Source organism: Chaetodon trifascialis, chromosome 2, assembly GCF_039877785.1.
Source record: "Chaetodon trifascialis isolate fChaTrf1 chromosome 2, fChaTrf1.hap1, whole genome shotgun sequence".
NCBI classification, from domain to species: Eukaryota; Metazoa; Chordata; class Actinopteri; order Chaetodontiformes; family Chaetodontidae; genus Chaetodon; species Chaetodon trifascialis.
Window position 1 is genome coordinate 9957827 of NC_092057.1, and position 16806 is coordinate 9974632.

At 40.5% G+C, this 16806-nt stretch overlaps 1 protein-coding gene across 1 annotated transcript; it reads left to right on the forward strand.

Moving 5' to 3' along the window:
• The first annotated feature begins 2116 nt into the window (after positions 1–2116).
• On the forward strand, positions 2117–12315 carry atpv0e2 (ATPase H+ transporting V0 subunit e2). The gene is made up of 4 exons (XM_070981294.1): positions 2117–2330; positions 4508–4555; positions 7193–7291; positions 8989–12315. Exons 1-3 carry the CDS (start codon positions 2155–2157, stop codon positions 7284–7286), a joined length of 318 nt encoding a protein of 105 aa, XP_070837395.1. The 5' UTR covers positions 2117–2154; the 3' UTR covers positions 7287–7291; positions 8989–12315.
• The last annotated feature ends 4491 nt before the right edge of the window (positions 12316–16806 follow it).

The following is a 16806-nucleotide window of genomic DNA, read 5'->3' on the forward strand; positions in this document are numbered from 1 at the left end:
CTCATTTGGTCTACTAGTATTTGTATTTTATTTTTGTTTTATTTATATTCTCTTTATTTATGTTTTTCGTGGCTAACAGTTTTATGGATCCTGTAGTTTGCAAAAATTTCATAGAAAGGAGCTTTTATGAAACTAAAATTTCTTTGCAAGATTCTGGATAAAACTGAGTAATAAGCTATGGTATGAACTGGCATCTATAGTGCCAATTAATGAATTTCAATTAAATTGAAATTAATTAGCCAGAGCTGAGGAAGGTCAAATATGATTAACTGTGTCTCCAGGCAATCATACAATACAGCAAACAACTGAAACTTTCCAACAATTATTTGTTCATTTATTTTTCAAGCAATATCTTTTAGAAATCCACAATGTTTGTAGGCTCAACACAACTGTTTCAGAACTTTGCCTCTATTTTTCCCATAAGGGACAAATCGACCAGGCTAAGAAATGAGAAACATTCTGAGAACAACAGCCTGTAAGCCATCTGGTATTTCCTGACAAGGTGACCTACTTAAAGCTGGAAAGCAGTGGTCTCTGGTCTGGATGGAATGAATATTTGTGGTTATAGATAAGACCATCATGAATTGCAGGAAATGGCACAAGGAGTGTAGACTGCATCGTTCTCCACTGGGTGGTAATACTGCACTTTCTGTCACAGTATAGTGAGGAGGTTTAACATAGAGGCTACTTTTTTATGACCTGTTAAAAATTATATCCACATTAGAACATTTAGTTCTGTATTATATTATACTGAAATACTGCAGTTGTGTTTTTTGGTGGCCCTGTTTTTCTTTTTTCCTATGAATATGTAACAATCACAGAGAAGACAGGACAAATAAGCGTGCATACTCTCACGTTGTTTCAGCCTGGTAGTATCAGATGGTTTTGTGTATGGGTGGGGGCATGACGGAGTATGCAAAGTGTGCATTTCTGCAAACCTGGTACCTAAACATCTTGTTTTCTCAAGGCAAAAGCTAGTTTGGTCCAACACATACAACTGCATTAAAAATCAACTTCTACATGTTGAACGCATTTGTGTTTAACATAGTTCTAGATGTAAAATTTAAAACTAAACCTGTGTAATGTTGAGTCTGACATATCAGGCACTCCATGGTGTCTGCAAGTATCAGCAATACCAAGCAAAACAAGCTGATACTGCTGAGAGGTGAAAACTTTGTCAGTCCACCACTGTGTTGTAAATCATATAAGATATGAAAGACGTGATAGTGAAGCACCATAGAGAATGAAATTACTGATTTATCAGGTACATCATGAATTTTAAAGTTCATCAAAATGCAAAAAGAACTGTAAATCTGCAAATCTACAAAACTGTTTAGAATCTAGTCAGAAACTGGGCTTGATGACTTAAACTGGTTGTAGCTGTACAGTGTCCCATCATATTAGTGTCATGCATACAAATGATATCTTATGAGGTGGCTCTCAATAATTTCTCTAAAAGGCCTCCATGCACTTTGCATGATTGATGAGACTATTATATATGAGGCTTGCAGCACCATTTTAATTACACTTTTTATTTTTTGGAATGCTTAATGGAAGAGGTAAGAAAGTAACTGTAACAAAGAAAGTAATTTGTAACAATAAATCATTGTATCCTGGACATAATATATATATAAACATGTGGTTAGGAGAGAAATAAATATCTTAATATGATTAAGATTAAAAAAGAAAAGGAGGAGCAAACTAATATTTACAATTTCTTGATTTAGAGTAAAATCATGCAGTTTCTATAGATATGTGCATCGTATGTATATGAACTGTGAGTTACTTTTGCAAATAGTTATTTAATAATGATTTAGTTTTTAAAGAACTGAAAATTAAAGAGGAAAAAATGGTTATAAAGAGAGAAACATTTGATGCTAATGCTAAACATTTGGATCGACTGTGCTTTAATACCTTAATTCTTTTGATTTTCATGTGTTTTCCTTGAAGATAAAAAAAAAAAATAAATAAAATACACTTGTCTGCAGTGTGTTGGCACAAATATCCGTCCAATCCATCTCACTGTAATACTGATAGACAGCAAGGTAAACCAATCAGAGAACGCTGTCTCCTGCATCTGAACCAATCATGTGTCGTAAGAGCTTCATTGGGCGGGGACATAGCGGAAGCGACGATCTGGCTCAGCAGCCATTGATGCGCTTCGTCTCGAAGAGGACAAACCGAGATAAATTCTTTCATATTTGCGGTTTTCTGCGGACTGAAGCCATGGTGTCTCACTCTCTGGCCCTGCCGATGATCTGCTTCACCACGTTATGGGGGCTGGTGGGGGTCGTGGCTCCATTTTTAGTGCCCAAGGGACCCAACCGGGGGTAGGTGGTCTAGCTGCCGTTAATTGGCTGCAATTAACGGCGACTATTTAGCGTTTCTTTTCATTTTATACGCAAACATATCAATCCAGATATTAGGCTATGTGTTATTATTAAAATTCAGTGTTTATTCCGCACTCAGATGCGTAGTATCTGTATAAATATACGAGCGTGCTGCTGCTCATATGATGGAGGCCCATCCATCCATCCCTCCATCCATCCATCTGCACTAAGGTTAAAGGGTCAATTCAATAAAAAATAAGCATAAAAACATAATTTGGCTGTGAAATTTGAAGATGTGTTAAGTTTCAATCTTGAAAAAAGCTTGAATTATGTGCGTTGTACATGAGAACATAAAAAAGCCATTACAGTGTTTCAGAAGCTGTCATCAAGCTACAAACTAAACAGTGAATTTAATTCATTATTTTATCAGAAATGTTTTTATGTTACTCAAGTAGACCAATTTTGACATCATGGGGAAGTTCTTAGACTGTCAGACACTCCATGTGATGGATTATACTAAGATATATTGTATATTTTGCCTCACTGTATTTATCTTACTGACTGTTGCCTCATTTATTTAAGATAAGATTAAGCTTTATTGATCTCATGCCGGGGAAATTAAATTGTTACAGCCAGCAAAGTATTAAAAGATAGGTAGAAGCATTGGCATAGAAAGATCAAGATAAAAAAAAATGTATATGTACATTATGTACAAGATTGTATTTGGTTGTTGAATAAGTTGACCTGCACTGTATGGTGTCCAGGCCGTGTGGGCGTACAAGACACTAGACAACAACAACAACAACAACCAGGATGGCCACATGACAGTTCCTGATAAATCACAAGTTCCACAAATTTGGAGAGAGATCGTTTCAAAACATTTCGTTTCCACGGCAGAAACATCTTATTGTGTTGGATGCAGTCACTCAGCGTGTTCCCAAAACAAGTCAGGCTTCAACAGATGATTCCTGCAGTCGCTGTACATGAAGCAGTGGAGCAAAAAATGAAGTCCATCCTCAATAACGCCAAGGTCACAAAAAGGCCCAGGGATGCTTACTTCATATCTGCAAACCCCACTTTCAGGCTGCACGGTCGCAGTTCGTAACGAGCACACGGGGACCTCTGCCCTCACTGTAAATTAAATATTATGTGTCGTGATCTGCTTTGATTTGAACACAGTTTCTGAGCATTGGCTTATTCCACATCTTTATCCATCGTTCCGTATGGATCTTACCTTTGGTAGTTTTTGTCTGACTGCATGCAAATGGGGGCGGCACAGTGGCGCAGCAGGTAGTTCGCATGCCTCACAGCAAGAAGGTCGCCGGTTCGATCCCCAGGTCGGGCAGGGCTTTTCTGTGTGAAGCTTGCATGTTCTTCCTGTGCATGTGTGGGTTCTCTCCGGGCACTCCAAAACATTCTCATTAGGTTAAGTGGTAACTCTAAATGTCCATATATGTCCGTATATGTTGCCCTGCGATCGGCTGGTGACTGACGTACCCCACCACTCGCCCTTTGACAGCTGGGACCCCCCGCAACCATGAAAATATAGATAATGATTCCTGAAAATATGATCTAAATCAGAGGAAATACTGACCAAGTCTAACTGTAGAGCAAGTCTAACTGTGTGCTGTATCTCAGCTAAAGATCTTTTTCGGTCAGCTTTTCCTCTGACAGCTGAACAAGCACAATAGGAGCATCACAATAACTGTGAAGATCCTCACAGTTATTGTGATGACTCAAGAATCTGTCAAGAGATCAAACAGACTGACAAAAGTGTCATATTTTGGGCTAATGCAGCCAAGAAATTATCTGAAAAATCAAAGTACTTCATCCCATGCATGCAACAATTTCGGCCAAAATCCCTGACAGCCGGCACATTCATACCATCTCATACCATCTTGACACACCGAGATTACATTACTACATCTTCAAATATCACAGTAGTATTTATGGAAATATTCCAGATCAAAAGGTAAAAATAACTGTACAACCCTCTGATCTTCGAAACAGGCTGTGTTAAGTGAATATTTAAAGCCATGTTGAACTACTTATGCTCTCAGTGTGAAAATGTCGCTGTTGTTGCATGGAGATATGATCAACATTCATATTGAGTGATGTATACCAGAGTGTGGACAGAGCTGCATAAATCTAACTCCCTCTCTGGTTTCCTCTGACAGTGTGATTGTCACCAGCCTCATCCTCACCGCGGTCTGCTGTTACTTGTTGTAAGTACAAACCCTCCTCCGCCCCCTCCTCCTCCTCCTCCTCCTCCTCCTCCGCCTCCTCTTTGGTGTGAAGCTGCTGTCATCTTTACATGTTGATGTTGTTGTGCTGTTTTGCCTGCTGCTCTGATTACACCCACATGATTAAACTTGAAGACATCGAAAATGTTTCCTCTAACCTGTATCAGTGACCGTTTAGAGTAGTCTTACATGAAAAGCAGTTTGGTTTTTCCGCTGCTCTCGTATGAAAAGGCTTCTGGCGAGGCTGTTGCACATATGGAGTGAAGTCAGCGTTTAACCTCAGAAAACAATTAGGATGTTGCTTTTGCAAGAGAACATGCTGCAGGAGGAGGAGGAGGAGGATGAGACGGGGGAGTTACTCCAGTAATTAACATCGCAAAGGAGCTGCAAGAATTCAAACAGGGCATGCATAAGGCTCTTGCCAAATACCAAGTGGATTGAACAAGAGGCATGAAGGAGAGTCTAAATGCACTGAAACAAGATATTATTCAGAGGCTTACTGAGACTGTAACAGCCTTACAAGCTCAAGGCCAGTCTATCAGCCAAGCAAAAGGAGTCGAGTATCAGAATTCAAGACCGGTCTGTGGCTCTAATGCTGCTGCTGAAACAGCCTTCCAGAGGAGGTGACAGATCTCGACGGCAGAGGCAAGGTGAAGCGTCGGAGGATGCACAGGGCATTTTTATGACTGTGTGGTGAAAAAACTATTAAACACTAAGCTTTTACTTCAAATACACAAGCGCCTGATCAGAACACACCACAGGCGTCTGTAGACATGAATTTTCTTGAGCGTGATTTCAAAGAAATTGTCCAAAAATAACCTGGAAAAAAGATGTGTGACATTTTTTGCATGCATGACTGTGCAGAAGAGGTGATGAGAAGGAGAGGAGAAGCATTATCATTTCCACCACTAGAGGGAGCTGCAGCTCTTTCAGGGGGTGACTATGGTGTCCCCGGACCATCAAACAAAAACCACAGAGAAAGTAGATTTTCAAATGTTAAAAGTTTTATCGTAAGTTGGAAAATGATGTACTTGGATGAGTTGGAGGAAGCAGAGGGATGAAGAAGACATCCATAATGTTGAGGAAAACATTGATTTATTGTGCAGCATGCATGTCATTTTAAGGATGACTGTCGTGTTAGCATTTAGCCCGTTAGCATATGGCACCGTACCATCAGATTATCCTCCATTCACAAACAAGCCATAACGTGGAAGCTGCCACGTCAGTTGCTACCAGCTACTAGCTTGAATTCAACTGCTAAAATTAGCTGTATTAAATGTGACGTCATGCTCAAAGCTGAATACTCAACGCAGTCTCAAAGCCGAAGTACAAGGGCTCCATATATCTATGGCAAAAGCATCGCAGCAAGATGGGCAAAATCATGTGACTGCGCACATCAAAGAGGTGTCCTGCTGGTTTTCAGGACTGGATGTCCTTGTTATTCGGCCTCAATATTTTAAAACAGAGCTGTGCAGTCTGTTTAAAAGGGAAAAAGAATAATAAAAGCCATGAAATGTTTATGTCGCATTCAGTCCGGCCGTACAAACACGAATACAAACACCAGCAGACGTCACCAGTTTGGACTCTTATCAGATGCTGTGACACAGTGAGCCGTTATCAGCACAACTGCCTCATAGTGATTCAGTGCTTATAGTGTTATCACGTGTGTTGCCTCTGAAGGACTCAACAGGACTGAACTTCACCTGAAAAGCACATCTCAGCTGGAAAGGTCCTTCAGTGCTTTCTTTCTGACCTTCAGCATGGGGTTCCTTGTTCCTTTTAGAGCAGCTCACCATTCAACATCTGCCATCGCATAATTACGTAGTGTATGTGCCGTCAGATTACCTCAGCACGGCGGCTGCCTTTTCTGAAGTCCTTATGAATTCTCCTTCACGCCTTTCCTTGACCTCATGATGTTTTCCATGGAGGTCCAGGAGAAGTGTTTAGGAAAAGACATGGGATGTAACTTGTTTTTACTTTTTGCCTGCAGCCATAGATTCACTCCAGCTGGCCTAAGAGAGAGGAAGCTCACGGTCATCTTTTCACTTCTGCTCATTCAAATACAGAAACGTTAGAATATCATTGCATTCCTGTGAAACCAGTTGGGCCAGTGGGCTTTAAAACAGCTACTTAAGGCTGCAAAACAGCTTCATGTAAACCGTTTGAATGATGTCCCATTGTGTGAGAGTTCACCGTGTTGACAGCCAGGTCATAAAGAAACATGGCTGCATCGAGGTCAGCCTGCAGGTTCAGCTCATTAGTATCTTTGCAAGGCAGGAGACGATCGTGTTGGATTAACAGGGAGATAAAATAATGCTCGCATTCATTCAGACCTCCTAGCAGCTGCTTTGAGGTTTGGTTCAAACTGGGCTTGTTTGAAAGTTGGAAGTTGGCAGTGTCTCCCGTGTCCTTGGCCTCTTTGGACTTGTTGCAAAGCTGTTTCCTGCAGTTAGCTCTTGCTTGCTATCTTTACAGTAATGGTGCTGCAGCAAGTCCCAGGCCGTAAAACAGCAGAACTTTCCACGAGTGTATAAATTATAGATTGTGCTCTCTCTCTCTCTCTCTCTCTCTCTCTCTCTCTCTCTCTCTCTCTCTCTCTCTCTCTCTCTCTTTCCTCAGTTGGTTGATAGCCATTCTGGCCCAAACCAACCCTCTGTTCGGCCCTCAGCTGAAGAATGAAACTATATGGTATCTGCGCTACTTCTGGGAGTAAACAAGGTGAGTTTGCAAGGAGAACACTTAAAGGCACAACCTGTGGTCTAAATCTATAGAACAGTGGCTGGAATCCCCTCCGTTATCACTGTTTGGCAAGCGCTGCTGAAAACTACCAGAGATAACTGCTGAAAAAAACAAAACAATCTGGGGAACTTTCCAAACACGTAAAGATTGAATAGAACACTTTCTGTAATATCAGGTCTCTAACATACAAGCAGACACTATAATGTGTGTCACGGTGGTACAGTGGCAACACTGTCGCCTCACAGCTAGAAGGTCCCTGGTTCGACTCCCACCTGCTGCCCCTTATCTCAAGGAAAGGGGCCTTTCTGTGTGGAGTTTGCATGATCTCCCCGTGTTCACCTGGGGGATCCTCCATAAAATGAAACCCCCCTCTAAAAAACATGCATGCATGCATCACCTGAGACTAGAAACTGGGTCCCCGGGCACCACCTGGTCTGCTGCGGAGGGGTCAAAAGCAGAGGAAGAATTTCACCAATGCATGGCGTGTGTGTGGCTGTGTTGTGTCTGACAAATAAAGGGATGTCTTTCTTTCTTCTTTCTTTCTTTACTGGCATCCGAACACGACCATCGAATGGTACTGCTGAGTTGTAGTCTGTGTTAAAGTGCTGGGTTTGACTTGGCGTAAATCTCCAGGAGCCAGTAATTTCAAAAATGTATTGTAAAAATGTAAAAGTTATAACATCCGCCCACCACCTTAGAGCTTTCGCTGAGGACATCGTCAATAAAAGTAAAGGAAATCTGAAACTTTCAAACCATTACAACATTACAAGTTGTCAGATTTTCATACTGTTATATGTATTGGAGTATTGTGCTGTATCACAATACATATCTTCATTTTGCTTATTTCTTCGGCTCTTGCACGATTCAGAAACCTCCACTAAAGTAAGTTTATACAAACGGAGTCGCACTCAACAAAGATAAACCTCATGTGCTTACAAATGACCTCTGCCGGAAACCTCAATGTAATGCAATCAAAAGCAGGCCTGCACTTTGAATTTGGATGAATGGAGTGTACCATCTATGAATTCAACTCTTCAGCTGTGCGTCTGTGGAGACCTTGTGGAACATTTCACCATGTGTCTGGATGAATGTGTATATATATATATATATATATATATATATATATATATATATATATATATATATGAGTATTTGATTTGGCCTTTAAGATGAGCGTCTGACTAAATGAATGCTTATTGCTGTTTCGCTGCAGGTCGATGGAGTGAGAAGAAGCACAGAGAGATTTGAAAGAAAATGAGAACATTAGACTTTTGTATATTTTCTTTTCTGCTAGCTTCTTTGTGCCAACAGTTTCTGATCCTTCAGGCTGCGCGCTGTGCTTGGATGTTTGCAAATTAAAAACCGCTTCATCTCTCTCTCTCGGAACGCAGTGGAAAAAGATCCCTGCCACTAAACTGCCTACAGTGACAGAAGTGGCATTCAGGCGTGACTATTTATCAGCTGCACGAAATAAATGAGCTGGGTTGAAAAATGGCACTCGGATGATTTTTTTCAAAGGCGTGTTTGCTTTGAGCCTCTCGTGCTTTTGCGCCTCGCGGTACTTTAAATTACCGAGCTATTGCACATCTTGCTTTGACCCCGCTGATTGTTAGCACGGTTCACGATTCAGGAAATTTACTGCAACTAGCTGACATCTGTTCTTCCCTCTGTTTCAGGACTGTGTGGCGTCATGTCCTCTCATCATTCCCTCCCCGTGGCTGGCTGGACTTTATTTCAATGTAACTGTTAAACATTCCCACACGTACTAGACACAATCTGCAGAATTGATGGAACAACTGAAAAGTCAGTGTCAGTTTTCTCTGGAAATATTTACAATACTGTACAGTACCTGGAATTTGAGATTCAGTTTATTAAGACACAGTGTACACAGTCTGAGGTTGTGACCAATTGATGGCAGGATTCATGAACAAATCAGTGTTTTTTATTTTTATTTTTTACTGATAAGAATGATTTCCAGTGACATCATCTGTTAGACATTAATCCTCCATCGCTGAAATGTGCGGTCCTTAAATACTTTTTAATTTTTTGTTTGTTTACATTTTTTGGTTTTGCTTGCCATCAGGGAATGTGAATTTCTAAATGTTTGTATTTATTTGGCCTGCGGGCACTGATGTAAGCGCATTGTAATTACCTCAGCGTCCACACAGTCTTGTTATATAACTGTTATTATCTGTGATGTAATGTGTGTGTGTGCGTGTGTGTGTGTGTGTGTGTGTGTGTGTGTGTGAGAGAGCAGAGTTCATTACTGTGAGTGCTTGGACTGTAGCCATGAGAATCTCCCAAAACCATAAAAGTGAAGAGCGATTCCCTCCCACTTCAGACCACTTCAGCATGAAACCCCCTCCCACATTCCCCTCACGCTCTACACCGTGGAGGTCCTCGTTGCCATGGTGATCTCATCGCCCAATTCAGTCCCTCTCCACTCGACCCCTTTTGATGAAATCTTGCCCGTTCTCGCCTGCTTGTGTACAGATGTACTGTACGGACATGTTTTCGCATTGAAGCTGTCGGTCGCTGCCCATAGATTTGATGATAATAACTTAAAATTGAGCCACCAAAAAAGACTTTTTCAAACACTTTTTATCTTTATTATCAACCTTTGAAACAGCAGTTACACCGAATTCCTGCATTTAAACTTCAGCTAGTTAATTGTTTCAGGGTTCGGGGCTCTGAAAGGCAGAGCGATCCCTCACATCTTTTCAGGAGCAGATGGAAAAAGTGCATTTAACAAAAGAACCTGTTATTTCATTGCACATTTCCCAGACTTTCAGTGGCTGTAACGTGTTAAAAACCCCATAAGGAATCATATGGGTGATGCGATGGATGCCTCTGACTGGCTGATGTAGCATGTTAAATCAAAAGCTAACTGTATCAGATCACAGTGTGGCAAACCTTAGCTGTTTATAGGGCTGCGTAATGAGTTGTTATCTGCAGTTAGAAGTGCAGTTAAGTCATACATCAAGTGCTCAACATGAGAATAGTTAAACAGAACATGAGTTTAAATGAAAAACATTTAAATAAATAAAGTATGTACGTAATATAAACTCATAAGAAATAAGAAAAATCTGTGAACGTGCAATCGAAGTACACATACGCTAGATTAAAGCAAGGCTGAAAAGCTGCATTTTAAGTTTGCTTTTAAAGAGATCCACACTCTGCCCTCCTCATACGGGCTAAAAGCTAAAAAGACATCTACCAGAGGACCTGATCTTAAAACCATGTGAGACAAGCAGTCAGGAGCCAGACCATGCAGTGATTTGTAGACGAATTAAAGAATCTTAAAGTCGCTTCTAAAACTTATAGTTTAAATGCAGGAAATGATAAAAATGTTGTTTTAAAATCCCCAAAATGCTGTAATTTAGCACTCATGAAAACAAGAGGAGTCAACATGTAGAGCATGTGCTACTGTACTAAGAGCAGCGCCCTGTGTGCCACAGAGTGCACACGTTCATCCGTACACATGCGTTTGAGTGCGGAGCAAGCGATTGTGCGTTCACTCTCCCACTAACTGGAAAAGTCAGTCGACAATCAAACATCAGCATTTCTTGCCTGGCGTTGATTCGCTGGTCTCTGAGCAGTATCAGCCGGCTCAGATCAGTCAGTGGGCTGGTGATGTGCTTCATAGCTGAACATCACCCGATGCGGTTTTCAAGGTCAGAGGACGCCGCCGACATCGCCAAACATTGTGGTTGTTCTTGGCTGCATACTGTATGTGCATCTGTGGAACAGCAGATATTCTGCTCCAGCCTGTTTTATCATCTTCATCTTTTTTTGGCTTTTCGCTTTGAAGAAAATGCCGCTGCGACACATCTGCCTCCTCCCAATGCTTTAAGAGTCAGAGCTGCCAGCCACCACCACAACTACGTGTCTCCCTTCCACTTCCTGAGAACCCCTCCCTCCTTAACTACGTCCCTCCCTGCCCTCCTCTCTAAAACCACTTTGCTTCAGCCAAAAAGAATCAAAATCAATATACAGCTACTTTTTAGAAAGACCAAATTGTGTTGTATCTTTTCCTCCAGCCCTCTTCGGTAGTTGTGGTGATGGCATGCATCTAAAAGTGGATACACAGCAGTGTGCTGTACAGTCCGTTACCCAAGTGGGGGCCCGTGTGTGATCACACCCAACAGACTAAGGCTTTCCGTGCCAGAATGCTGGTATTTAGTTTCACTCTGCACTTCCAAGTCAACCGGAGCTTGTAAACAAAAGTCACGTGGACTCACAAGTAGCTCAGTTATTGGACAGACTTTTGGTCACCTGTCAACCTGCCAAGTTAGCGATGTTGGCGCTGGTGGAGACAGGTCCACTAAACTCAGCTGTGTGTTGAGGTCTCTGGTGTTCAAACCAGTTGGGAACACATGAAGAAAAAGTGAATATGAGCATCATTCCAGACTGCGGTTTGCTTTCACTTGATTTTCTTCTGTCAGGCTTTCCAGCCATTAACTGCTGGCTATCACATGTACCCATAAACCCTTGTGTTTTGGGTTTGTTTCTGTAGTCAGTTTGGATTACATCCCCAATCCCACTCATAATGAGACGTGCTACAGTTATCTTGCGAAAGGACAGTCACATTTTCAAAGTCAGTGAATCATCAGACAACAAATGGCATTGTTCTCACCCGGCGAACAAACTGAACTAAAGAAGGGAACGTTTGGCACTTCAGATAAACTCTTCCAGACACACCGGCTGTGAACTGGCCCTAAATATGTCAAATTGTTTTTTTCTTTTCCTTTTCTTTTGAATCTGTTCAGTTCTTTTGATAACTGGCTGCTGTCTATCTGTGAAATATTCCTGGCAACCTCGATGGAGATGGGTTTTTGTAGTGTGTGGATAGTCACCATGGTTACAAAAATCTACTAAATGGCGCATCTGATTTTTGGTGGAGATGAGATCCTATATGTGACCTTGTGTTAGTGTGTAAGTAAATGCTTCTATGTGAGTGACGTACCTGAATCGCCCAATAAAAAGATATATGTCTAATACAACCCGGTTGCTCTGTTGACATTATTAACATTCCTCCAGAGCAGGCTGGAACACATGATTTGACTGTGAATGAAACACAAGGACACGCTTAAGTGAGCTGGAGTCTTAGCATAACTTCACAAATACCTGCACTTAACTGCTTATACAACTTCATCTTATCTCACAAGGACGCAGTAACACACAAACGCACAGAAGAGAAACATGGATATGATGTATGTCGACCTTCGTGATCTCGTCTCATTCGCTGCGAGTGGGAGGGGGCCCCTGTTGTGCACTGAGGCAGTTTGTTCAAGTTACCTTGGTAATCAAGGACATGGTTGGCTCTCACACTAGATTCTCACAATGTCGCACGCATGCATGACTCACAGAATTGTTTCAGTCATCTATCAGGTGGAGGCAGTTTGCTGGAAGAGCCTGGAAACACTTTACAACAAGGACCTCAAAAGGCCCCACTGCACAAGGGACAATTGAACATTTTTGACTATTCAAACACGACCTCAGGAATGAGCTCCAGGAAGGTATTCCATCAATAGACTGACTGTTTGATATGAAAACCAGAGGAGCTGCAAAGTGAGACCAAGGTACATTTGCATTAAACTGATTCTGGTGTAGGTGGACTGAAGCTGTGTTTTTGTGGTAAGACAAAACAAGTATTTGTTTTTTGGGTTTTTTTTTTTTTTGCGAAGGCTGAAAAGGCTCGAAAACAGAATGCTCACTGTCATATAACACAACGTCCTCACTGAGACTTTTTAAATGAAAAATGGATTTGCACACTGTTGATGAACATTTTCTGGTTGCAAATTCGCAATTACAGTTCCACCACAGGGTCTATACAGTAGGCTCCTCTGTGCTATCGATGGCTAGCGCTAACCTAGCTGTATCTTATGTTTAACAAGGATGTACAGATGCGTTGATGCAAAGCACCTGAAACCGGCACAGATCATTTTGCCAAGTTGCAAAACTGCAGCTTCGGACGAGTTCCAGTCCATCCGGCGCCACCTACAGGCAGACAAAGTAACAGGCAAAATTAAGACCTATGGGGTAGAGATGCAGATGTGCACCAGCTACAGGCAAAGAAAACACCAGCTGATTTGGGTTAAACAGTGGGGGGCAAAAACTGTAGGTAGGGTTCTTTACAGCATAAGTATTGACAGTCCTGTTCTCTGGTGTGCCTTTTTTGTTTTGATAGCCATGTCAATGAAGGACACAGCTCAGTGTGGGCTAAGCTCTGACTTGTCACACAGTGTGTAGCTGTGTTGGTGAAAGACACTGATTAAAAACTTGTCGGGACGTGACCAGACAATGGAATTCATCAGCCTATGGCAATTTAATCACTGTGTTTGTTCCTGCTTTGCATAAAATTCAATGCTCCCATAGATTTTGCCAGTGGCTGCTGCCAGTTTGACATGTGTGCCACCTGTAGGCAGTGAATGTAAGTACCTGCGTCTTTTGAGCTGCTCATTGGATGGTTGATAGCCTCAGAAACCTCCCTCCCCAACACCTTTGTGATGTTGGATTAGTGGGCCTGTGTCCAACCTTTTCTGTAATTTTTCCAAAATCAGTGATCCAATGTTCACATCCCCTTCATACAGTGATGAGAAAGGAGAAGGGAATTTCACTTCCTAGCTCTCATTTTTTCCTTCATTGCAAAGCTGTTTCTGACACTTTTCATGTGAACAACCAAGCACTGTGCCGTTATCTCCATGTTTAAATGACTGTCATGTCAGAACAGCTATTAACACTTTTGATTTACAACATGGTCGGACAATGTGAGCTGACCGAGCATAACTCAACACTTAGACGTGTACTTCTTAAAATATATTTATTCCTGCTATTTGTTTTCGACATTCTGTATGTTATACTGCATATTAAACCTGTAAAACCAATGCTGTAAATATAACTGTGTGTCCTTTATCCACCAGGACTGCACCTGCACACTTCATTATAAAGATTTATACAGTTACTGCAAGTTGCCATTGGGCGTTTTGGCCACGAGCTGAAACTGTGCTGCATCAATCGTGTTGTAATACTGTACCCCGCCATCAGTGGCAGCACTGAGCACAAGGCTACTGAGCAGAGGAAGAAATGATGCGCCATCTTGAATTTTTACACGGTTGTTTTGACTTCAACCAAAATCCCCCTCACTCCATCAGAGTAAGGTATCAGTTTACACTCGCTTATCTCTCTTAAGAAATTGCAGAACTAGCATGAAGTGTCTGGATCTGTGCTAATGTTTGCTAAACACATGACCAACTATACTCATTTGCCTGACTTAAAATCCACAGGAGGATGTAATTATGATTTTAATTTGGTCTAAGCCTTAGCTGTCTGCATTGGTTCTCATGAAATTAAATTATTATTTTTTTATTTTATTTTTTTCTTCAATTAGTGCGTGTCCAGCACACACAAAAATATAAACTCTTCATGTTATCAATGTGGTAGCTTAAATGAATGTTCAAACACAGCCTGCAATCCCTGAATTAAGTTCAGAAACATCAGTATGACACATGTTAAATGTTTGCAATTATTCATATTTACTATTGCGGAAAATGTAGAAGTTACATGCCTGCAGGCTCAGCAAACAAACTGTGCTGGATTGTGGTTGTTATACAAAATGCATCTTATTTTATTACCACCTAAGAGGACAAGCATTTATCTATAATTCACAGCTGTAAATAAATGAGTAGTGGTACAGTGCTGCAGTCTCATTATGGATGCAGATTAATGAGTAAACAGCCCATAAAATCTACATGACATTTTGAAAGAAGCAGCAGTGTTTTTGTGACTGATTGACCAACAGAGTGATTAGTGTCACAACTGAGAAAGAAAGATAAGGGAGTGAGGGCACTAATGTATTCACTCTGCCTCTCCTGAAGAGCCCGCTTTCCAAAAGTGACATTATATTGTTTGGATATGATATATCCAAGCGCTGGCCTACATTTCTGTATAAACAGATGACAGCCAAATTAATACACATTATTTAAGGGCACACACACTCACACACACACACAGCCTACAGGCCTACACATATGGGCTTTAACTGACAGACACAGATAAACACAAACACCCCACAGCTTATCCTCTGTAATATTCATAAAATGTGGCTTAATGTGTTCGTGCACCATGACAACCTAGTTTTCTCCAACAGGACATTAAGATTTAACAATCCTTATACAAACAGCTATATGAGCTGGCCTAAATAACACTTGCTGTGCTACAGATGATAGACGGTTGTTACTTTTCATTACAAAGGAGCAGCTGAAAGCCTGTTAATGCATATTTTAATCTCTCCACACACTGACAAAAACAATTTGAATATATACTGTTAAGGCTAACAGACACAGGATTTTTGAGGCTAATATTTAGAAATTTAGAAATAGCCCAGTAATAAAACAAGGACTGTCACTAAAGAATATTTTCATTATCAGTTAATCTGTCTATCATTTTCTTGATTAATTGATTAGTTGTTTGGTCTTTAAAATATCAGAAAATGTTAAAAAAAAGGTTCATCACTTTTTTCCAAAGCCCATAATTGCATCCTCAGATGTCTTGTTTTATTCACAACCCAAAAATATTCAGTTTACTGTCATGGAGGACTAAAGAAACCAGAAAATATTCACGTTCGAGAAGCTGAAGTCAGAGAAGTTGGACATTTTTTCTTAATGCTTTTCATGAAACATTGACAGGATCCCTTAAATTTGGTTATTAAAGGATTCTGACTAGTTTATGTAGCTGGCCTGACATTTTGCAGTTAAGAGATGAACTTCAAAAGCATAGCGGAAAATCTAACATAATGAATCATCATAATGAATATCAACAATGAGTGGGTGACATTAATGAAATAATCTATCATGGTACTTATATTTATTATAATATTGATATATAATGAGATTTTCGGGAAAATCAATTCCTTTTGCATTGAATAATGCAAGAGTGGAATGGCTGATTTTGGTTACTGCAAATCAAACACTTGACAATTCAAAATATTTTAGCACATTGACGCAAAAAATCTGATTAAAAAATCCAAACTTCCCATAGAGCAGTCCTGCTCATTTATTTATAACGTTTTCCCAAATAAAAAATACAACCTGCGATATTTAAGTGGTACCGTAAATACTTTGATGGTTGACATCGTTGACTGATATTTATCATCATATTATCGCCCAGAGCTAATGACAACTAAACAACCACGACAGCGCAACAATGTACTGAAGGTTAAATGGGGAAAATATAAATGCAACCACTTTTTAAAAGAATCTCAACTGTCCTCACTGGACAAGTCAGCCTTATGAACATTAAATACATTTCCAACTGAACTGCAACATATCTTTGCAATTCTGTACTGCAGTTTTATTTCCAGTGTACACTCTGAAACAAATGTATTGTGATAAGATAAAATCAGATGAGACTGGCTGTCTGGATGATATATCAGATGTTCACTGATATAATATAATATATAATAAATATATTATGATTTACATTTTTTTTTTTTT

Bases quoted from the DNA above. Each gene is read 5' to 3' on its own strand.
- atpv0e2 (XM_070981294.1), top strand. From the start codon at position 2,155: ATGCGCTTCGTCTCGAAGAGGACAAACCGAGATAAATTCTTTCATATT. The intron at 2,331-4,507 runs GTAGGTGGTCTA...TTCCTCTGACAG, and splicing joins CCCAAGGGACCCAACCGGGG to TGTGATTGTCACCAGCCTCA. The intron at 4,556-7,192 runs GTAAGTACAAAC...CTCTTTCCTCAG, and splicing joins GCGGTCTGCTGTTACTTGTT to TTGGTTGATAGCCATTCTGG.